Source organism: Eulemur rufifrons, chromosome 7 (genome assembly GCF_041146395.1).
Source record: "Eulemur rufifrons isolate Redbay chromosome 7, OSU_ERuf_1, whole genome shotgun sequence".
NCBI lineage: Eukaryota > Metazoa > Chordata > Mammalia > Primates > Lemuridae > Eulemur > Eulemur rufifrons.
Window position 1 is genome coordinate 258183606 of NC_090989.1, and position 24553 is coordinate 258208158.

General features: G+C 42.1%; 2 protein-coding genes across 2 annotated transcripts in view; both read right to left on the reverse strand.

Annotated features, from left to right (window-relative positions):
* Window positions 1–807: 807 nt before the first annotated feature.
* The window catches only part of GRIN3A (glutamate ionotropic receptor NMDA type subunit 3A), a 153678-nt gene continuing 129932 nt past the window's right edge, over window positions 808–24553 (reverse strand). The window contains exons 7-9 of the mRNA XM_069476643.1: window positions 6782–6946; window positions 5451–5527; window positions 808–1147 (exon numbers count right to left, since the gene is read on the reverse strand). Of these exons, the coding sequence (XP_069332744.1) occupies window positions 808–1147; window positions 5451–5527; window positions 6782–6946 (582 nt within the window). The remainder of the gene's footprint in view (window positions 1148–5450; window positions 5528–6781; window positions 6947–24553) is intronic.
* PPP3R2 (protein phosphatase 3 regulatory subunit B, beta) lies at window positions 19807–20319 on the reverse strand. Its single transcript, XM_069474501.1, has one exon. It carries the CDS (start codon window positions 20317–20319, stop codon window positions 19807–19809), a length of 513 nt encoding a protein of 170 aa, XP_069330602.1.

The following is a 24553-nucleotide window of genomic DNA, read 5'->3' on the forward strand; positions in this document are numbered from 1 at the left end:
AGGCACACATTATAGTGGAGATGCTTAGTGAGATTAGAAGTATAGTCTTATTCATTCCTTAGCTGGATTGCCATCTTGGCCTAGAGTTTTTGTTCTAAAACCATGCTGTGCATTTTTAATACCTCTTCTGCCCATCTTCTGTCCTCACTTCCCATATCCCTGTCCCCTTTCCTAGTGGCATGTAAGCATGTTCCTACTAAATGTTAAGATGGAGTCAGAGATCGAGAACCTCAAAAACATGGCTCTTGCCTGATCCAATCAATCCTTGGCCTGCTGTGATACTGATGAGTTCAGTATCCCTCCCAAGAGGGGGGTACTCTGCTCCCCATTGAGAATGTAGGAACAAGTCTAGATGGGGGAGTTGTATCAAAACCTACAACCCTGGATAATCCTGTTCTATATTAAGATTCAAAGAAATAAACCAGTAAGACATAGGTATGAGTAACAATTTTATCTCTTGTTGATAGTGCAGAGAAAGGGCTAAAAACCAGAAATATTACTGTGGCACCTGGTGAAAAGTTGACAGGAGCTGGGGTTGTCTGGTTATTCACAGATCCCTCACATGGAGCTTACTCCTGATTAATTTAAGATTCTTGCTGTGAAAAAGCCTCCTATCCTGGGGACCTAGGGAATGAGCTTGGGAGAGCCGCTGCCGCATGTTAGGCTAGGGAGAGCAGACTTGACCTCCAAGAAGACCTGGCCCTCAGCTTCCCCACATCTGTGTCAGTAGTTACAAAAGAGCATTACAAAGTGTCTCAAGGGCTCAGAGGAATGCCAGGAACTGAGAAAGGGGAGCAGTGTGATCACCTAGGACTCACACGTCCGATTTGTCCTTTGATACTCTTCCAGCTCTGTTTTCCTGCTCACAGCCAGCTGTAGCTCCTGACGGATCACCTGAATCTGCTTCTCGAGCTCTGAGAGCTCCTGCATCACTGAGTTCCGAGATACATTTAGGGAGTCTGCTTTCCCATTGGTGGTCAGCAAGGCAGGGAGCTCTCTTCTCCTTGGAGGGAGAGGGATGTCCTGGTGGGTCCGGATGCCCAGCTGGTTTTGTCCTTCCTCATCACTAAAGATGTATTTTCGTCGATTGTCATGATTCAGATTGGAAGTATTCCACACGGTGAGCTGACGGAGTCCCATATTGGACCTAGGAAACAGAGACATTTTAGATTTACTTTCCATTCTGCAGCTCTCCAAGTGCTGTTCTCTATCTGTTAGCCATTTCCTAGGTGAATAATATGCATTTAGAGATGAAGTAACAAAGCCGGACAGACTGCCTGCTAGAGTGTCATGGGGACAACAGGAGTCATGAACTTTCAGCTGAAGTTCAAGGTCTTATCAAGGCTTATGCTGCTCTGAAACTGGAATGGGGAATCATCTGGAAGGCTATTGGCATGGGGTGTGGCACATTTTTCTGTGCCATTGTATTCCCCTCCTGTGGGTGAAACTCAGAGACCAGCACTGCCTTGAAACATTCTGTGTGCTATAAAGGTGGTACCTTAGTAAAAGTGAAAATCTGTTATTCAGATGTCGGACTGACATCTTATAATACAGCCATCCTTAGTCCCACAGGACCACTCCAATGTTTACTACTTGATTTTTAGGGAGAATAAAAGCATATAAGCCACAGGTTTCAGCAAAGTGTTTCTCACTGTAGGGATGACTTTATGTGGATTGAGAATGACAGATCAGTTCTGATGCTTAAAAAAAAAAAAAAGCTCTCAGGTTCCTGCTGGGATGATGAAAATCAAATAGAAACTGATTTGCAATCCCGTTTTAGGCTTGCATTGTACCTCCTATCACCATTGTGGAGAGATGGCACTAGACAGCAAGAGAGTGCTGATAGAGAGTCATAGGAGGATGTGAACTGGTTTCTGAAATACATTTTGACACTTAGATGCAACGAGGAGTTCCTGGCTACAAGAACAGATTAAAGCCCCAAGCAGCACAGCTTCTGATTTCTTCTACCCTACATGGAGGTGGAGGAGGTGGAGAAGGAGGAGGAGGAGGAGGAGGATTATGACCATTTTTGCAATCTACCACAGAACAAAACAAAATAGAAACACCCTATTAAATCCTCGTGTTTTTGTTTTCATGCATATAACTGAATCGACTTTATTTGTGGGCTCTTACTTGCCAAGAGGAGAAGGGGAGGAACTGGAGGGCGAAGGGGAAGGAGAAGGATAATAAAGTCTTGATGTAAAAGTGATCATAAACCTCCATTCCTCCTATCATCCATCCCCTTCTGTAATATGGCTTCGCACCTCATCCCTATCGGGTTCCTTTTCCCCTTGAATTAGGGCTAGTCTCATAACTTGTTTTGGCCAATAGAAAGTGGCAGAAGTAGCAGGGAGGCATTTCTAAGCCTAAGCTTTTATGAAGCCTTGCGCACATCTACTCTGTCTCAGAGCCCTGATGCTGCAACGTGAACAAGTCGAGACTGGCCTGCTTGGTGGTGAAAGGCCATGTGGAGAGAGTCCCAGCTTCCCAGTTGACCCAGCTGAGGCCATTACAGACCAAACAGCCCTTAGCTGCTTTTCCCCTTCCCTCCAAGCTGGCTGCAGACACATGAGCAAACCCAGCCCAAATTGGCGAAGCCTGGCTCAGATCAGCAGACTGCACAGCTGAACCATAGATTAGTAAGCACCTCCCTGTTGTTTAAAACATTAAGTATTGGGATGATTTCTCACATGGCAAAGACCAACTGATATGTGCCCCAAGCCATTAAAACACACAAACACACTCCAAACCACCCTGTAGTTCTTTAACATTTCTCATAGTTTAAGTCTCATATAAGTGAGCAGAGGGCACCAGGGCTGGGTTTTCATGTGTCCTGGGCTGGATAAAATTCTATAAGGAATTAGAAGCCTTTAGATTTAAATTAGAGAAAAGATACAGTTATAATTTTCCTTCTAGCTTTACAGTTCCCCTTAATTTTTCCTTCAAATCTTTTCTTACTGAGTTTGAATAATTTCAAAGCAATCTTGTTTGTGGTGTTTGTTATATGGTTTGCAATTTTTGTGTGCCTTAGAGTGAAAGGAAAGGGAAAAGGGAGCTCTATTGGGAACCCAGTGAGGTGAAGGATAGACCAAAACGTCCATGAAATCACATGTTGAATGAACTAAGCACTATATATAAATAGTCTCTTGCAGTATGCATTTTTTTCTCTGCATTGAGTAAGGAAGGAGCAACATCTGCTTCTACACAATGGCCCACAATTTTCTCAAATGTTTCCTCAAACTCTTATGTTAGCAATTCATTCATTTATCTATTTTATTCATTTGATAAATATGGAGCATAGGGGAGAGATGCCAAGTAGGGCATTTGCAAGAATGAGAGGGAAAGGGTGTTCTTAGGCCAGTAGACCTATCTCTCTAGTACCATAGAATGATTCATAGCAGGGAAATCCTGGGAATTGAGCTTCTGTACATTTTCTTGGACTGTTCAGGCAACCACAGGGATCAGGTAAGTAGAGATAGCCGATCTGGTTATCTTCAGAGCTTTATATATCTATCTGGTAATATAGAAGAAGAAACAGAAGCTGGACTCCATGGCAAACTCTAGTTGCGTGCATCGCCAGTGCTCTGCTAATTGTTGTGTGGCTCTGGGCTACCTATGAGTGTCCGGTGACAGATGCTGAATATAAGATTTAGTGACTAATTGCAAAGAATGAGGGGGCTATACTCTTGGCCTCAATAACGTTTAGGTTGTGTTTTGTATTAAGCTTTCCTAGAGTGTAATGTGACCAGTGAATGAACTGTTTTTTAACATTATAAATGAGCAAAATAGGCTTCCATGAAGCAATTATATAACATAGAGGTTCAGTGCTCCACTGGACCATTCAAAAGAGACTTGAAGGCTGTGGGACCCCAAACACTCATTGTGTTTAAAAGGTTGTAAATGTTGGGCTGTAGAGAGGTGGGCACAGGAAACGTGGGCCCAAGGTAAAGCAAGAGGACGAGTTCTGCCTTAGCTCCTTCTCAAAGTAGGGGGTTCAGGAAGGGAATCTGCCAAGAAAAGTGGGTTAGTTGAGTTAAAAGGCACATTAGGTTCTTGATTTAAGTGAGAAAGATGTGGATATGAATCACATCACAGTTGGAGATGGGATCACTGGGCTCCCTGTTTCTATAGCTGGAACATAGATGTTTTGCCATTGTAAGACAGTATCTTTGCTGCTGTCTTCTTGTGTTCTTCTGGTTAGAAATTTATGTTAGAAATAATTATAGAAAAAATATATGTAACATGCCTTGGAACAGCTGTGACCTGATTAGTCCACAGCTTGTCAGGAACAGACTTGCAATATTATACAGGAAAACCACAGACTGAGAGGGGTTTGGGGAGTGCTCACTGACTGGAAAGAGAGGCTATAAGAAATAATGGAAATGATTCTGACAGGCTAGATGCAAAAAATGCAGAGAAGAGGACTGCAGCAGTCCCAGAGGAGATAAAAACAATGAAAAAAAAAAATCATGTTTTCCATCCCTTTTTCTTTTGTTATGATGAGGGGGTGAATGTCAGCTTTCAAAACTATCCAGAAAGCCGAGCTCTGAGCTGAGGATATGCCATAGATGACAAGAGTTGCTTGGAGCTGATGCCCTTGTCTGAGCCCTCTGAGAGTATGAAAGGACCAGGAGGGCTGCCCTAGGCAGCAGGCAACAGAGGACAGCCAGGAGCCAGACCCAAAAGCTTCTGACGTCTTTAGTCACCGTGAATAAGGCACCAGTCATCCACAGGTTGGCTGTGGTGAAGGTGCGTGGTTTCAATGTTCAAATATCATTGATGCATTTAATGCTTGTTAATTCCTATTAATGAGATGCTTTCTCCTAGGGAATCTGTAGAAGAATGCCAGGAAATGGATTAGGCAGGACATCATGTCTGTTGCATATTTCAAATACTATTAATATATTCCTAGGAGTGCTGGAAAGGCATGGGGATTGTAAACATGCCAAAAAGATATCACATGAAATTAATTGCTTGCCCTGCTAGTGAATTAAGTCTTTTGTGTATAATAATTGCTAATATTTATGAGGCATCTGCTTTGTTTTCAGGGCTTTACATGTATTATCTCATTTAATCTTTATATCAGCTCCAGGAAGTAGGTACTGTTTTTTATCTCAATTTCACAAATGAGGAACCTGAGGCACAGGGAGTTTAAATAAATAAGTTGTCAAAGTAACACATATCTTAAGTGTCAAGACAGGATTTGGATCCAGATGGTTGACTCTAGAGTCCACACCTACACCCTAACCATGATGGTGTATTATTGCCTGTACTGCATTTCAATGTCCATATATTTATTTTATCTCTTTTATGTATCTGAAACCACATGTATTTATACTTATTTTATTTATCAACAATTTGTCCTGATTTGATCTGAATAATTATACAGTTATGTCTCTAAACTTTTATTTTAGCAAATGTAAAGAGAGCTGGCATTGGCCTCTACTTACCTCTTTTCCAAACGTTTGGTCTTGAAACGCTGCTGCTTTTCCTCTACAAATGATGTGTTCAGTGCTCTATGTAATCTCTGATGGAGAGAACAGATTCACAGGTAGAGATTATTAGAAACACATAGGTCAGGGGCAAAGTACTACCTGAGACTTAATGATGCAAGTAGTCACTACAAACCTTGGCCTCTTTAAACAAATTTCCAGGAATGCCTAAAAACAGATCAACGTTTAGCCCCAAATCTCAAGAGCACAAGAATTCTAATTATAGGTTATTATTCTTCCTGGAGAAAAAAAAGAAAGTGATCTGATAGAAAGCTTAGAAATGCCCTGGATTGTAAAATGGTATGTGATATAAAGTGGCTCAGTCATAACTAATGTGTAGCAAAAGGTCTTGTACAATTGCTAAAGTTAAATCAAAAACTTAAGTCTGAACTTCTTGGCAACCAAAACAAAGAAGGGAAGAAGGACTTGAGAATTAAACTAATCCTATTAGCATATAATAGAGAAGACCTATCTAGAAAAAAAAGTATTGTGTTAACAAAGTGAGGGGGTCAGCATGAGAATGCATGAATGGGGCAGAACTGGCAGCCCCCCTGCTGGGAAGTGAGCCTTTGGTGCACTGGGAGGCAGGAAGGAGCCCACCACTGGGGAGGCCAGGGGGCTCATCCCCGTGGTCAGGTGAAACTGCCCCGTTTGTTAGAGTTCATCTGTCATTAAGAAGCCTTCTGGCTATATTTTTGCTTTCCACGTCAATTTCCTTCAGGGAGAGTTGTGCAAACGAGTGTGCTCGAATTGTCGGTCCACTCAACAGTTTCAGTTCTCCCTGTAAATCAGCATGTTGGTGTCTGGATTTTATGAAAGAACTGTGGCCCTGTGAGGCTTGACTTGGGCACCAGTGGGCCTCAAACCTCAGACAAGGAAAAAGGCAGAGAGAACAGAGGTAAGTGGGGTCACTTAAAGAGGAACAGGACTTCATACTCATTTAGGGGTTTCAATTTCGGCAAGAAAAGAATATGGGAAACAAATATTTCACACCATTTTTTTCAGATCGTCACTGTTAAGTGAAGCCTGGTTAAAAACAGTTCTATTGCTTCTATTATAGGTGGCAATGGAGGGTTATAAGAAAGGCAGGGGATAGCTTAATGTAAGGGGAAAGTGAATTAATGGGATAGAGGGAACCCCATCTTCTATTAATACATTCAGAGTGCCTATACCACCGCTGTGATCATGGTAATTTATCATTTGTCAGTCTGACATAGGGCTCTGGATCCTCCCATCACTGGGAATTCTACAGTTGAAGAATATTGGAGAAAGACACCTGTGCCACTCACCTGACTGGTGTGGAGCCAGTATTGCAGCTTGGATTTGTTTTTGATTCGTGGTAGCAGCAGCCTGTACACTATGTGCTCACCAATGGTTGTCAAGATGGATAGACCAAATCCGATGCACAGCAGCACGAAGAGTCCAGAGAAGTGTTTGATGCCCATTTGCAAAGTCTATGATAGAAAAGGAAAGAAAATGCCACGAATGTGATGACCCACCTGGCCCAATGCTTGTTCATTCTTTTTCTTTTTTAGACCCAGATGCCTTTTTTTCTGGCCCTAAGGAAAGCTGGGGACTATTCCTCCCAGTGTGTTCTGTGAACTTCACTGTACTGCGCTGTGAGAGGAATTCCAGTGCCGGACTGAGGGCTGCTGAGGAGCACAAGCCTGGGGTGCTGTTCACATGCTGATCCCACTGTGGAACAGTCCCTGGAGCTGTGCCAGGGTCCTGGGTCTGCACCAGGGTCCTGGGTCTGCACCACCCTCCAGTCTCTTAGAGAGAAATAGAGTTAGGGAATTGAAACAATTTAATATACTAAAATATTCTATCCGGGAAAGAATATTCTTCAGGGACAGAGAGTGAGTAGATTTAAGGGGAAAAGATGATGAATTTAGTAATTATGGGCTTTGAGTCTGTCATGGAACATGGAGATCATCTAGTTCAATGCCCTCATTTTACAAATAATGAAACTGAGACCAGAGAGGTGTAGTAGATCAAGCCAGGCCACAAATTAGGCAGCCATAGAGGAGAAAGAGAAGGAACCTAATATTTATTGTTGCTTAGTTTTTGCCAGATGTTTTGTATTGAGATAGGTATAATCCCCATCTTCTACATGACAGAGATGGTCTATAAGTCCATCTCTGTTAAGCTTCAAATCATGGGCTCTTTCTGCTGTACAACAAAACAGCAGCAGTTACAGCAACAACAACAGTTACAATAACTATATGTGACTGGCACGTTGCTAAGAGATCTACATATTGTAAAAGTTAATTATACAAATTGAGTCATTCTTATCCGTACCCAACTAAATCAAGTCAGGTGGCCAGGGGACAAAAGCACTCTTGGCACATAGCATCTGCTCCAAGAGTTAAATTTTCCAAAAGCCCAGCTGCGTAAACTGCCTTTTATAACCTGAAACCAGTTTTATCTAATGGCTACTAAACAATCTGCTGTGACTTTAAGACGTGTTGTACCCACTGCCGTCACTTACCCATCAGGGCTTGCCAGCTCCCCAAAAGTTTACTAGTGCCAGTGAACTTTCTTTCAAAACAATATGTAGCATTTCTTCTTCTTATAAAACTACCACCTTTTCTTTATTCTTCAGACATGCCGAAGACTATCTACTCTGTGTGTATGCCCTGAATTGCAATTCTTGCTTCCCAAATAGTGTTTTAAATTTAGAGATTCTTCTCTATATTTTATTTGACTACAACAATATGCTATCTAAGAAAACCTCACGTGTACTCTGCAATAGGTATTACTCAGTCGCTGACATCAATGGCAAGAGTCATTGCTGCAGAAGGAAAAACATTTAATGTATTGAGAGTCTACTATGTACCAGGCATATGCATCTCCTCTGTGTACTATGGGATGGAGATAGAAGGAAGTTCTATTTCCCTGTAAGTAGCTTTAGTCTAGGGAGAAGGCAAACATGTATGCCACCATGATACACTTGATCCATGTTTCCTGGGTTTTGTGGATAAGCTGGCTGATGAGATAAGATTTGAATAAGAGAGGCAGAATGGGGAGGTAAGATGGAGAAAGTGAACACACTAAGCTGAGGGTAGCATAAACAAAGGAGAAAAGACATGACTTTTCCAGACAGTGGTGTAGGAGGTTGAGAAACAGACTGCTGTAGTTTAGGGGAGGGTGCATGAGGCATGCGTAGTGCTGTGGTTTGAATGTATGTGTTCTTCCAAAATTTATATGTGGGGACTTAAACTCCAAGGTGGTGATATTAAGAGGTTGGGCCTTTGCCCTCAGGAAGGGAGCAGAGCCCTTACAAAAGGACTCTCAGGAACTAGCTAGTTCCTTATGTTTCCCTTCCACCCTTCCACCACATGAAGAAATAGCAGCAAGGAGCCAACTTGGAAGCAGAGACTGGCTCTGCAGCAAGACATCAAACCTGCTGGCACCTGGATCTTGAATTACAGCCTCCAGAACTGAGAAATAAATTTCTGTTCTTTATAAATTATCGAATCTCAGGTATTTTGTTATAGCAGAACAAATGGACTAAGATATTTAGTAGGGAGAAACAGGACCACACTAAATCGAGTTCTTAGATGCTATTCTAAGAAGTGTAGGTGTTATCCCTTTGCTGGAGGTTTTTGGTCATCATTATCGTTGATAATTATTTAGCACTTAATACATGTAGGCACAGTTCTTAGCACTTTATCAATGTAGCAACTTGCCCAATCTTCATAACGACCTGTGTGGTAAATACTGTTATGATCTCCATTTTATGAGTGGGTGAAGAAACGTAGCAACAAAGAAGTTCAGTAACTTGTGCAAAGTCACACAGCTAGTGAGGGTTAGAGCTGGGATTCAAACTCACATAATCTGTCTCCAGAGCCCATACTTTTCACTGCTTCATTTGTCTGATGTGAGGGGATCCTCCTATCCTCTTTAAGGGGGTTTTCTTCTTTCATTCTCCCCTCCTCTACCCACCCAAATCCTGGAGAATGGTTCAGGCATGAGGGACATAAGGAAGCCTATCTGGGGGTCAGGACTCAGAGGTAAAGCTCAGAGATTTAGGCTTTGATGGACCCTGGGTCATGGAATCTCTTCTCCGCCATGACAGTATTTCAGGCAGTGGCTATGGCTCAAAACCAGTGTTAGGATCCCTGGAGAAGAAAAGACTAGAGCTGAGGAGGAGCTCAGAGCATGCACCAGCTCTAGGACACTGAGACACAAGACAGGGAAACTGGGCAGACGACCTGGGAATGCTGGCTGAAGCCCAGCCATAGGGAACAGAGAAAGCAGGTCTAGGAAAGGGTTCGGTGGGGAGGTTCATTGGGCCCTGAGGGCTGCAGAGGTTCTGGGGCTTTTCCTGGAACATTTCTGTACAAGCAGTGACCAGCTGTATAAACCCTAACCTCCAGAAAGTACGGAAAAATGTGTTTGAAATTAGTCCTTGGTCTGGACCTATTGTAATGTGTAGAGGATATGGCTATTATAGAAGGATTCAATGAGTTATTGGTATAGATTAAGAACAAACTGGGAAAATTCATTTTGGACTTTGACATTATCCAGCATTCAGTAAAACTCTAAGCATACAGGCACTGTTTTCTTATAAGATACTGCCAAGATAAGCAAGAAAAATGTAACTTACAGTGAGTCATCTTGCCTTTAAGCACATGGCTTCTCTGTTTCCTTGTGTATAACAATAATTAGTCACATCTCCTCTAATTACCTCAATAAGAAATAGGCCATATACAGTTTATATTATACATTTCTTTGTTAAATTTCTGTTGTTTGCATCCATATGCTAATAGACTGTTAGAAGTAGTTATTGTTTTTTTTTAATTGGGCATTTAATGTGTGCCAGACACCATATATTCATGTTATGATCTTACAGTAACCTTGTAAGTTAAGTATAATTATCCCCATTTCACACTTGAGAAAACAGAGGTTCAAAGAGATTAATTTCCTTACCCAACATCATGCAAACTAATAAGTGGGGAGCTAGGCTGCAGAGCCAGGACTGTCTAATGTCAAAGCCCACATTTCTTCTCGAGCAAATACTATTTACAGGTATCCTTCGCTGTCTGAATTCTCACTCTCTATTCACTATAATAACTACCAAAAATATCTATTTAAAACTCACGACTGGAATTGAAAATCCACTATAATCTGCCTGTGAGCACCAGTGAAATTACGTCTGAGTCTGAGTGATAAGATATAGGGCTGCAGTTGCAATTTAGCTGTTCTTCCTCTAGGATCCTGTTGTTTAAATGTGCTATGCACTAGATATGTGCATCTTCCCACATTACCAAGTGAAAACTTTTTTTCTAATCCAGTGGAACTTGCTCAACTTGACACTCATCATTGGTCAGAGGAAGAAGAAGGGGAGGAATAATGAACATTTAATGTCAAATCTTTAAAATAAATTTAGGTGATGCAGACGAAATGATGATTGCAGTTGCAAGTGATACGTGTGGAAACACATTCAGAAATGCAATCACAAACCCAGTCGCATACTGTGAAAAGCTGTGTAAATGAAACCAAAAAGAATGCAAACAAACATAAGTTTTGAGGGTTTTATTTTCCATCCTATTGCTTCCTCTGGAGCTTCATTTGATAGCTCACAGCCACACACTTCCAGAGACTCAAGTGCCAAGAAGAGAAGACTGTGCCAGGATTTAGACAGGGACAAATCTCAGGCATTTGTGGCTTCTCTTGGTCCTCCACAAGGTTACTCCAGCACATCCCATCTCATGTAGGCAACTCTTTAATTAGTAACATTCAAAAAATTATCTCGTTAATTTCATTGTTCTATGTGCTATTTATACTCAAGTTTCTTTAGCATTTTATTTTATTGTTAATTTACATTAGGATATATTTATTATACTGTGGATGGGAAACAGTTTGTATCTGATACTGTACTCTTTCATATTGCATCCAGGAATACCCACTAATTAAGCATTAAATAATTGGTATTTTAAATGCTTTATATCATGTAGAAATTATTGGTGGGTTGTCATATATCCATATATTCTGCACTAGGATATTAAACACTTATAGATGTCTAAGAGTGTTGCAATGATATTTGGGGAAACTGGTTGGCGTTTTTGGTTTTTGGATGAGGTAGGATGCATTATTATTTTTCCCACTTAAACTAAGGGGAAGGGATTCCACCATCTGGAAATTCACTAGGCAACACATTCCTAGGAAGAGACTAGAGTCACATAAAAGGAGATGTCTGTACTATCATAAGCGTGGTCTTGGACCAGATCATCAGTGCTTCTAGTAACATGCAGAGGTCAAGACTACCAATTTTGTTGTTGCCCAAACCCTGCTTTGCATTTTGTTTAGATGTAGACACTTGAAACATCTGACAACTGGCTAGATAACTGATTCGTTCTCAAGCCTCCTGCAAGAAATGCAGTTAAAGTATTTCACTCATCATCTGCCTTAGATGTTACTGATTAAACTCTATGCAGCTAATTCTCCCTTGTGCCCCATCCACACCTCCCAACATACAGCAATCACCCAATTTCTCTGGCTCTCAAGAGAGTTGTTTATACTCACAGCATCAAATTTCTCTCTTCCCACTCTCTCTTGGACCCACTCCAATCAGACTTTTGTTCCCTCTCATCACCTGTCAAACAGCTCCTGTTGAAGTCATCAATGACCTCCACACTGCCAATCCAATGGTCAATTTTTACCTTATTCATGTATTGGCAGCTTGTACACTATTGATTACTCCATCCTCTTTAACATAACATCTTTGCTTTGTTTTGGGGATACCTCTCTTTGTTCTACCTTAGTCTCTTTTGCTGTTCTTCCCCATTTTTCTGACTGTAAACATTGGCATGCCTTCAATTTTTTAGCTACACTCACATTTTCATCCAGACTCATGGCTTTAACCACCTATATGCCAATGACTCCCAAGAGTTGGGGACTTTTCTTCCCTAACTCCCTACTCAACCTCTCTACTCAGGTATCCAGTAGACATCTCAAACTTAACACATCAAAAGCAAATTCCTAATTTTCCTTCTGAAACCTGCTCCTTGTACAGTCTTTCTCATCTCAACAAATCTCTATTCTTGTGGCACAGGCCAAGAGCTTAGTCACCTTTGCTCCTTCCTTTTTCTAGCATCCCATAGCCTAGTGTGTCTGCAAATATGGTGGACTCGACCTTCAAAGCATATCCAGAATCCAATGACTTCCCACTCCTGTGCTGAACACACAGCGATTGTTTTCCATCTCATGCAGAGTAAATATTAGAGCCCTTACAATGGGTTACAAGGCCTTGACAGATCTATTCCTACACGTTCTAACTTGACAGCCTTCTTCTCACTTGTTCACTCTGCTCAGCCACTTGGGCTTCCTTATTGTTCCTCAGATCTATCAAGAAGTTGCTGCTGGAGGGTCTTTTCATTTTCTGTTCTCTGCCTGTAACCTCTTCTGCCAGGAATCAATATTCCTCTTTCCCTCATTTCCTTCAGGCCTCTGCTCAAATGTCACCTATCAGCGAAGTCTACCCTAACCACTGTGGTTAAAAAGGCAAATTCCCCCCCCCCATCCCCTCAGACACAATCTCCCTCTGCCTGCTTTATTTATCTCCTGACATATGTATTTGTTTATTGCCCAGTTCCCTCCCTGAGTAGAATGTAAGCTCCAGGAGGCCAGAGCTTTTGTCCACTTTGCTCTGTGTATACCCTGATTGCCTAGAACAGTGCCTAGCACATACTAGGCATTCTATACATACTCTTCACATGAATGAATGAAAACATATGAAAGCTAGAATCTTTTATGTATAATAAAAATTTGTGTATTTCCCCCCTAAATACTCATATATCTCAGAGGCTTCTTAGGATAGCTCTGTGAGGGAGAAGGGTAGAGATGGATTTTCCCAATCGATAGGTGAGAAAACTGAGGCCCAGAGGGCTTGAAGAACTTGCCAACTTGACCTGACAATGCTAGTATTCATTGATCTGGGGATCTGATGTTGGAAAGGAGACAACAATATATTTAAAATTAACAAAGTAATACATTGGAAGTTGAATGCAATAATTCTAGCTGGTTGTGGTAGACTGTACTGATTTTACTTTCTTAGGATCCTTTCCTTGGGGAACTGCCCTTCTCCTACTTTGTGTGGTCTTGGTGTGTCTGTCAATCACAGACTCCTCACTCCCTGGTCATGGGGCCACATCTGTGACCCAAGGTAGGCCAATTTGGATCTGAAGCAGAGACATTGTGCATCAAAAGTGGTTGCAGGCTGTGTACAGTGGCTCATGCCTGTAATACCAGCACTTTGGGTGGCTGAGGCAGGAGGATCACTTGAGGCCAGGAGTTCAAGATCAGCCTGGGCAACATAGTGAGACCCTGTCTCTACAAAAACAAACAAACAAAAACAAACCAAAAAAATCATTAAAAAAAAAAAATGGCTGTGGCTGAGTCATTGCCAATGTCAGTGCCCCAAAGACATGGTCCTCTAGTTTCTGCCTGCCACTAATATCCCTGTGTCCTGTGGTTCTTGAGGCCTAATCTGCTTGTAGCCGAAGAATAGCCGAAGAATCTGACTTGATAGATGTACTGTTTAGAGGATTAAGATCCTTTAGCTCTGAGGTGTGAACATAACCTCTTTTGAGGTAGACTTTTTTTCTGATGCACAACACTGAAATGAATGGATATAGCCTGTTCTATTAAGACTTCCCTGACAGAGTGAGGCTGTGCCTTTCTTTGCCTGTCTCCAGAAGCCTGGTGTACAGCAGGTGCCCAATAAATGCTTGTTGAATGAGGCATATATCTGAAAAGGAACTTAGTTATAAGTACTCTAAAGAGTTCCTATTAAATGCTTTTCCCCAGAGCAAAATGACTACAAGAACCTGGGGAAATCCTTTTATTTTTCAGTGATCTAGTGCATTAAACTCTGCATGATCTGTTCCAAGTGTGTAAACACAAATCCTGATGTTCAAAAACACATTTTTTTTTTCTTCAAGAAGAGAACTGGGGGTGGGGGAGAAATAATGATTTTAGTGAGAGGTAAAGAAAAGAAAGGCTATGGTGCTTCTGAAATACTGATGACTCATACGTACTTGGAAGCAGGAAAAGGAAGCAAATGCTGTTTCTAATTTGAAGACCTGAGATCTATTTTATTTTTTTGACTCCTGATTATTTTGCCCAGAAGAGCAGTAGCTTAAAAAAATTCGTCAGATTCCTTGTTGTGTCTATACATATGGCCCTTGGGGAGGGGGAGGAGATGGATACTTGCAGGAAGTCTGGGCTCCAGAAGTAACAAGGACAGAGTTTCCAGGGAGGAGGTTTAGTCTGTCTGGAGAGGGTGGGGTAAGATTGTGTGGTATAATCATTTTGAGGTTTCTAAAACAAAAAACAAACAAACAATAAAACCATTTATCAACAGTCATGAAGAAGAAGAAAGAAGAGGTTTGCTCAGAGAATCCTGAATTTTCTCATCAACCAAGACAGAGTGAAAGGTCCCTTAACAAAAGAAACAGAAGAGGAGATGATTTACCAACTCCAGGGAGACACTGCATGAGCCTAAGTTAGCAGTGCTCAAGCCAAAGGGTTTTGACAGCACTCAGGGTCTGTTAGAGCTTCCCATCACTTCCCAGAGCCTGGGGAAGACATCTGCCTTCTGTAATCTGGAAACTGTTTAGTGGCTCATCAACGCGGCGCTGCCCATGTTGCTGAGAAGATGCCTGTAAGATTTTTGGATGGTCGGCGCCAGAGAAAGACAGACAAGCAGAGTAGAAAGGGGTAAGCAACGAGGCTTTATTTGAGCGCTCCCAGGCCAGGGTAACGGGTCCCAAGAGAGGGGCCCAAGAAGTCACGCCACCCAAGAAGTCGTGCGGCCTAGAAGTTTTGTGTGGGCTTATATATGTTTTAGAGCTGGGGGATGGGGGCTTTTCCAGTTCCCATTACGGTTTTAGGGTGGGTATTGAGAACTAGGAGGGGCTGGTGGCATGTGTGGATTCCAGGAACTGAGACCCTTATCAGGGTAACCATCCAGGTGTGGCTATTCTTTAACTTAGCTGGGCCCTGCAGGCATTGTTTTCGTCAGGTCTCATGGGCTTCTTCTTTTTTTCATTAGGGAGCGGAGGGGTGCCTGCCACCAGCCTTACAATGCCCCCTTTCTCCCTGTTTCTTGGGCTTCCTTGGGAGTCCCCATCCCTTCTCAGCTTGGGCAGCCATCTTTTATACTTGGAACTGGTACTTAATTTGCTGTATTAGCTCTGTTGTGCAGTCTTTTGAAAATTTTAATTTATTTTTAAAACAACTCAGAAAAATATTTTTAAAAACTAAATGTGAGATTACCTAGAATCATTTCAGTATAAAAACAATTTCAATTTTCTGTTTTCTCTTCTGAACTATGACTATATGCATATATATTTTCCAGAGGTATAAAATAGAATATAACCATGCTGTATTATGCTTTATGAAAACATTTGATATTATTTTCTAAAATATTAATAAAATATTTTCTTAATATTAATTTCTAATGGTTCAGATTTAGCCTATGATCTCTCAGATACTGTCCTCTGCTCTACACAGCTTTATTGCTACTGCAGTGTCCCTTTGGTGTTATTGTTTTTCATTTTGAGTCAGCTAATTCTTTTAAAAGTGACATGATGCAGGATTTATAATTCGCAGTCACATGGCAGCCAACTCAGCAGGAGTCCAGTCTGATCCTCAGTCTAGTGGCCTTGCTCCCGTACCACGGCGACACTCTATCTTAACATCTGGGCCTCTCCCTTTTCAAAGCATGCAAAATTGATAAAACACCATAGTCACTCTAACTACCTACTCTGCATCCTAACAGAGAATCAGTAACAAAAAGTGAAGAATGGAATTTGTAATTAAAAAAAAAAATTTCTGGAAGGTTTTTCCTTAAGAATGTTTCTAAAGCATGATAGATTTAGAATATATAAACCAACTCTGCTGAGGTCATATTTTGTTCTCTGTTTCAGAAAGAGTGCCTAGTGGCCTAGGGATTGCAACACGTGGTAGAGAGCAGACGCAGTCTGTTAATATAAGATTCATGACAGCATATTGTTGCTCATCTCTATAGCCTCAGAGCATATTGGTTGCTGTTCTCAGTTTAAATACTGTCCCCTGTCTCTCAAGATGAGTTGAAGATGGAAGATGATTTAAAACTGTCTTGCCTAATATATCTGTTTCTTTGCAATGCATAGAATGAAGAAGGGGAGCGCTGCTTGACAAGCAATTCACCTGTTCGGGCCTCAGTTTCCTGTTATGAAATTGAAGCTTGATTTGATTGCATTAATAAGACTATCAGAAATAATTTGAGAAAGGTAAATATAGGACCCACAAAAATAGGAGGAATACAGTGAGGTAGAAACAAAAGCTCAGGGTTTTGAGTCAGAAAGCCAGGTTCAAATACTTGCTTTGCCACTTACCACCTGGGTGACTTTGGAGGGAGAAGATTCTAGATCTATGGCATAATCTATAATGCTGAAATGATGGCACCCACCTCACAGTCATGTTGTGAAGATTAAATGATATAATAAAGGTTATATCAAAAGTTATGAGACAATTGCTCAATAAATGTTAACTCTTATTACCCCAAGGAATTGCATAGAACTAGATTTGTTGGCAACTGGCAATTAACTTAGAGAAAAAACAAAGCATTCTAACTTGGAAGTAAATGTGATTCTTTCCCCCCAATATCCATGGTCAGATCTTTCCAGTGCTAAAGCCAGAAATAGGCTCTTAGTTCAAGATCATTGCCACAAAGCCATGGATGGCTATATTAAATTGACTGTCTGAGCAATTAGCTTTTTAATTCCAGTCACTCTAGAAGCTGAAATATTTTTCCTCTCTTTGTTAAATTTGAACATGTAATCCAACATATTTCAAACACTCGGTCATAATTTTAAAATTTCCATATTTTAATGTGCACATTTCAGTGTGTATAAATAATGTCTCTTTTTAAGAGCGCCTCTTGGCTAACATGACATGTGCTCACTTTCCTCATGTAAAATTTTCCTCCACAAGGTGAAATATGTTGGGCTAGAAATGAGAAAGTCTCTCTGTTTTAAACTTTCTCTAGTTCTCCAGTCAAGATAGTCTATGGTCCCCTCTGCAAGCGAAGGGGCATGTAGGACCTTGACGTTGTTCCCATTGTTTTCTTTCTGGGCTAGGATTGCACCAATGTCCAGTTAATTTTAGAATGGGTATGGCTAAGAACTAAGTAAGGGTACAAAAGGAGCCAGTAGACCTCATGTGTCCTTTAAATTTTGATGTTGTGGAAGGGGAAGAAAAGAGCAGGGAAGGAAATTAATAGAATGAATGGAGTATTTGAGGTACTTTGCATGATATATCTTTTTGAATCTTCAAAGTAATCCTGGGATGGATCCTTTTTTTAATTAGGTGGAAAGACACAGAGAGGCTAAGTCAGTCGCTCACGCTCACACAGCTAAAAAGAAGTGGCTGTGCTAACAACACAGTTGTAACTACTGAATCCAAACCTGCATGTGTTTGAGTCTTTGAACTATGTTACCCTCCAGTGGAGTTATGATTCACATCACTACATCACTGCAGGTTGGGAGTGTTTACTGATTGGTAATACATTTTTTAGGACTGCAAAGAAATTAAAGGGATAGGGATTCCTATTATTTGTGGTTCCTAAGTAAGTAATTATATAAAAAAGTGTGGCAGGGTGCCTTGGTAGATGAGTGTCCTGCCAGTGAATAAATTTGTGGACTTATTTTTCCTTCTTTTTGGTCAAGACTGGTTGCCAGATTCTTCAAAATATAGCAATACTAAAACTCTTTGCAACAGATCTTGTCCTGAGAAAAATCACCTGAGAGGTATCGCATGTTTAACTAAGTATAGGGAGAGTGTGTCTGTTGTCCTGGTGTTTTGAGAGCCTTAAGCACTTTGTATGGGGAGTAGTCCTCTGTGTAAAGTGGCAGACGCTGGGACCAATCCTGGCCCTGCTCTTCTGAGGATAGTCAATGCTCTGAGAACCGACAGCAGTGTGTAGGGCTTCAGAGAGCTGGCAACATTTGGAGTGCAGGCAGTTATATACTCACTGGTAAACTAATTTTCCAAAATAAACAAAAAAACCCAAATATTTTTTGTTTGTTTTCCCACCATGGCCAACCTAAAGCTCCTAACTTGACATAAATGAGTGGGGAGGGACATGTACTATTGGATCTGGCCCAGAGCCAACAGGATCCAGGACACTCCTGGGTGGGCATCTATCAAGGTATGAAGGACTCTGGGCTGAATGTCACATTAGGGAATGAGAGAGGTCCCAGCTTCCCACTAGACCCCAGATCTGATTTTCAAAATCAAGCTTAGCTAGTGTAGCCAGTATTCACCTCTGCTGTAGAGACCTGCTTGTCAGTCTCTGCATCTCTGAGCACCAGGAGCAGCACCACTTCATCCTGGAGAGAGCCCACTGCAGCCTCAATCTTAACTACCTCTGCACCATGGGAAGACTGACTCTGAATCTGTCCCATTCCGTCCTACTGGGGGGGGCTCAGTGCTGGAGGTGAGAGCACTTTCTGGGATGGTCCCTGCCCTATTTGACTGGAAATCCCCTTGCTGAACTTAATACTGGAATGAGCCACCAGTTCTGCAAACCCATTGCCACTGAGGTTGATAGTTTGGCCGGGCACTTAGTCCAGACTTAGCATTTCTCACAAGCGCCCTGAAGCTTGGTTCTGTTGGGAGCTGGAGCAATGAGACAGGAGGAGCCCGACTGGACTCCTAGTCCTCAAACATGCTCAGAGATTTCTGGATGCATCATGGAGAATGGGGCTGCTAAAGGGAAAGATGGACTTCTGTTCCCAGGGAGAGGTGATTAAAAGATGCTCAGCAAAGAGAAGTGTATTTGTCCCTGTTGCTACAATCTGTTGTAGAAGGTTGGCAATCTGTCAAAAGATACCTAACCACTGCAAGTAAATGAAAACAGTTCACCTAACACCCATGAAAACTGTGAATTTCCTCCCATATACAAAATAATGAGAAATAAAGGCAAAGATGTATATTTTCTTATTTTTGAATTTTTAAAGTTTTTCCAGTTTGGTCTCTGAATTAAAACAAAGAAAAATATGTTTATAAAAGCTATTTCCTTTTCTTTTCCCACCAATGCTCCTTTGTCTTGCTCTTCCCCACTTCAGGGTGTTATCCCAAATCACTGGGAGAAGAAGAACTAATAACACTGAATGGGTGATAAAACGTGTTAGAAAGTGTGGCTTCATGAAGAGAAATACTTCCAGGTGAGTCAGAGAGAGAACATTGCTGGACGTCTTGAGCAACTCTTGAAAGAGATTAGAAAGCAAAAGTTGTCGGGTGGCATTCTTAAGAAAAAAGCTTACACAATTACTACCAACTTCTTGTGGATCTCCAGTTTTCTGACCACAGCGCTGAACTCCTCAAAGGATATTTTCCCGTCGCCATCCCTGTCCAGGATGATGATGGTTTTGTCCACGAGCTGCTGTAGCTCCCAGTCCCTCACGTTGTTTCCCACCATCATCTTCAGCACCTGGAAGAGCTCCCCGTTGGAAATGTAGCCGTCTTTATCCATGTCGTAGATGCTGAAAGCAAACCTCAACTTCTGCTCCTCGTCTCCTTTGACGCTGAACTGGGAGGTCCCCCGGATGAATTCCTGGAAGTCCACTTCTCCGTTGCCGTCGGTGTCGAAGATGTCGATCACTCGCCGCACCAACGGGTTCTGCTTCAGCTCGGGCAGGGACATGAACTCCTCCACGGTCAGGGAGCCTGATTTGTCCAAGTCCAGCTTCTTAAAGCTCCTGGCCAGCCTTCTAATTTCATCAGTGTCGAAGTGGGAGCACATCTCCAGCGGGTAACTGGCCTCGTTTCCCATCGTGGGCCCCGGACAACGGCTGGCAGGTGGGAGAAGCGAGCAGGGGCGGCTGCGCAGGGCCTCGCGCAGGGATGGTTGCGCCCCGGTGGGCGGAGGGCTGTGGGACGCCCCTCCTCGGAGGAGACAGTGGGCAGGGGACGCAGGAGGGGCTGGGTGAGGGAAGGGAGAGAGGAGGGGAGGGGAGGGAAGGAGGAAGGGTAGCGGAGCCAGGACGTGCCCAGGAGAGGCAGAGGCGGAGAGCTGGGCTACCTAACCCTCCTCTCTTCCTTCTCTCAACCCCCTTGTAGCTTTCCATTATAACCCCTGTTCGCCTCGCAATTATTTTATCTTATCATTTCCTCACTTTGTTTTTCTCTTGACAAAGTAAACCCCAAGGGGGCAGGGGGACACACCTGTGTTATTCACGGCAGTATCCTGGCGGCACAGTGCCTGACGTACAGGATGAGCCTAATAAATGTATGTCAAATGACTGAACTGCAGCCAAGGACTCTTTATGCTTGCTGTACAGGCCCAGTGTAAGGACTAAACGCGGTGAGAGTCAAAGCATTGAAAGTATGTACATTTCCCGTAATTCCCTGTGAGGGGAAGCCAGGGCTGACATCCTTCTGTACCTTTGCCAGGACATGGGGTTCAGAGTTTTGGTAAGAGACCACCCAGACATCACACAGAATTTCTTACGTGGATCACCTACAGGCACTAATGTATTCCTGAATTTGGAACATTTTTTTAAGAGGACACAGGTCCCAAGTACACAGCCTCTATTACTTGGAATCCATCATCTCAGGCCCAATCCTCGTCTTTGTGGTTTGGTGCCTGGCAGCTGTCCTGCAGAACACTTCAGGGAATGGCTGCAAGGTGCCCAGAGAAGCCTTTTGTGTGTGCTGAGAGTGACAGTAGCCTCTAGACTGTTCCCCCTTTGTTTCAACTAGATTGGTTCTTTTTGTTGAAGATTAATCTCATGTGCTCCCTCATACTCCTTCTTCCTTTAGGAGCACATCAATTACTGCAAATGCATAAGAAATAAATTTGGTTCAAGAGCAATACAGTTCAAAGGGACTTGGGGGGAACCCCAGGCCACTAAATCAAACACTCCTTCACTTTTAAAAATGTTAGCAACGTCTGTGTTCTGTAGTTCAGCCAAAAGATCAGTCTAAAGATAACCATGTAGAAACTGGCACAAGCAGCCACGGATACCTTTAGCACCAGGTATGGCCATTTTGTTTTCCTCTGTAAACAAATGATAATCCATGGATATTTTTTAAAGCTGATCATGAGTATTACATAAATAAAACCTCTTTACCCAACTAGACTGTGATATTATACTTGGAAAATGTTTCGTCTGATTTTGTCTCACTTGTTTTCTTGCTTTCCAGTTACTCAGAGAAACAGGGTGCAAATTCAAATCTATTGAATTTTTAATGTTAAGATCACCCTGAATTGTATTACAAGATGCCTGAAATCAGTGCTGGTCTCCTAATGCTACCAACCACTCTGGTCTATGTCTTTTCTATAACACAAAGATCTTTCTAGACTCCGGAAGGAGATGCCCAGGCCCTGGAAGTGCTATTCTGAACAGTCAGAAGACTCATGGGCAGGGACAGAACTCTATTCCCTGGGCACACCAAGGTAGCTTGAAGTCTCTGGAATTGCATTATTGGCCTGATCTTATGTCTTTGACCACAGTGTAGTACAGATTCTTGGCTGCAAGTAAGAGAACCCACCTCTAAGAAGCTTAGCAAAAAAGAGAATTTGTTGGAAAGTTCTCACATGATGGAAAGAAGAGCTGAAAAACTCAGTTGTAGGAAGGGTAAGGATCATATACTGTTTAAGGAACAATTAGAACCAAGGCCTCAGGACCAGTTACATAATTTTCAGGGTCCAGTGTAAAATGAAAATGCAGGCCTCTTGTTTGAAAATTATTAAGAATTTCAAGACGGTCACAGCAGGCCTTAAACCAAGTATGGGACCCTGTGTGACTGCATGGTATATACCCATGAAGCTGGCCCTGCAAGGACTTTGACCTCTCTGCATCTCTCACCTTGCTTCTCTTTCCTTCACTGTCTCCTGTGATAAAGCAATTCTTCTGCATGGCAGAGGACACGACCACTGACAGATTCTAAGTTGAGACTTTGGGGGTTTTATCATCAGAAAAGATTGACTTTCCCCTGTTCTAGTTATATGTCCACAAATGTCAGGTACAGGCTCTGATTGTTCTCACTTGGGTTGGATTCCCACCCTTGAGCCATTGGACATAACCTATAACATGTGTTGGGAGGGGGCGCTGGGTAGGAAGAGCAGGTACCAAAAGAAGCACTTGCTCTTCCTTGTAAGAAGGGTTGATGCTGAGCAGACAGAACAGTAGATAGACATTAGATATGTCCATGAGGGCTGACTCCATAGGAGGGAGGAAGCATTTAGTCTAATGAGCTCCCTTCAATTTTGCCAACCGAACAGGCCACAGAACTTGCTCTAGCTACAGGCCTCCACTAGCTCATTCATTTCTGCTAGGTCCGTCTTTTTATTTACTAAAATATCCATTCACCTCTGTGTAGAAAGAATCGGAATCTCACTTGCAGGCACTCTACTGACTTTTACAAACTGTAGGTTGCTACATATTAGTGGCTAGCGAAGTTAGTTTAGTGGGTTACAAGCAACATTAAAAAAATAGAATAGCAGATCATCGAACAGAAAATATCATTAGTAAAGGGAATTACTATTACTTCATGATGTTATTTTAGTTATATTAATATATAACTATATAAAACTAAATGTAATATATATATGATAAAGGAATAGCAGGTTGTTCTGGGTTTGCAATATGATGTATTATGTATTTTCTTGCTATATGGATTATGGTAGAAAATAAAAACAGTCTGACAGATATCATGGAACTCAGTGTCTGGACATCTTGTGTTCATGCCATGAGAATAGTTCAAAGGCAAAAGCATTTTCATCCTAGTTAATTATTTCTGAGATCAGTATGTGAGGATAAAGTAGGTGGATCTTGAAATAATAATCTAAAGCAGTACTGTCCAATAAAAAATTATATTAATTATATTTGTAATTTGGCCGGGCACAGTGGCTCATGCCTGTAATCCTAGCATGCTGGGAGGCTGAGGTGGGAGGATCGCTTGAGGTCAGGAGTTCAAGACCAGCCTGAGCAAGAGTGAGACCCCATCTCCACTAAAAATAGAAAAATTAGCCGAGTGTGGTGGTGCGCATCTGTAGTCTCAGCTATTTGGGAGGCTGAGGCAGGAGGATCACTTGAGCCCAGGAGTTTGTGGTTGCTGTGAGCTAGGCTGACGCCATGGCACTCTAGCCCCAGCAACAGAGTGAGACTCTGTCTCAAAAAAAAACAAAAAAAACAAAAACAAACTATATCTATAATTAAAAATTTTTTAGTACTGGCCGGGTGCAGTGGCTCACGCCTGTAATCCTAGCACTCTGGAAGGCCAAGGCGGGTGGATCGCTTGAGGTCAGGAGTTCAAGACCAGCCTGAGCAAGAGTGAGACCCTGTCTCTACTAAAAATAGAAAGAAATTATCTGGCCAACTAAAATATATATAGAAAAAATTAGCCGGGCATGGTGGCGCATGCCTGTAGTCCCAGCTACTCGGGAGGCTGAGGCAGTAGGATCGCTTAAGCCCAGGAGTTTGAGGTTGCTGTGAGCTAGGCTGACGCCACGGCACTCACTCTAGCCCGGGCAACAAAGCAAGACTCTGTCTCAAAAAAAAAAATTTTTAGTACTAACATTAAAAAAGCAAAAAAGTGAAATTAATTTTAATCATATATTTAATTTAACCAAATATACCCAGTGTTATCATTTCAACATGTGGTAAACATTAGAATTTATTAATGAGTTAATTTTACTTTTTTGTGCTAAATATGTATTTTATACTTACAGCACATCTCAAATATGACCCAGCATTTTGAATGCTCAATAGCTATATGTGACTATCATACTGGACAGCACAGATTTTGACAGTTAAAGGAAAAAGGAAGGCCGGGCACAGTGGCTCACGCCTGTAATCCTAGCACTCTGGGAGGCTGAGGTGGGCGGATCGTTTGAGCTCGGGAGTTCGAGACCAGCCTGAGCAAGAGCGAGACCCCCATCTCTACTAAAAATAGAAAGAAATTATATGGACAGCTAAAAATATATATAGAAAAAAAAAATTAGCCGGGCATGGTGGTGCATGCCTGTAGTCCCAGCTACTCGGGAGGCTGAGACAGGAGGA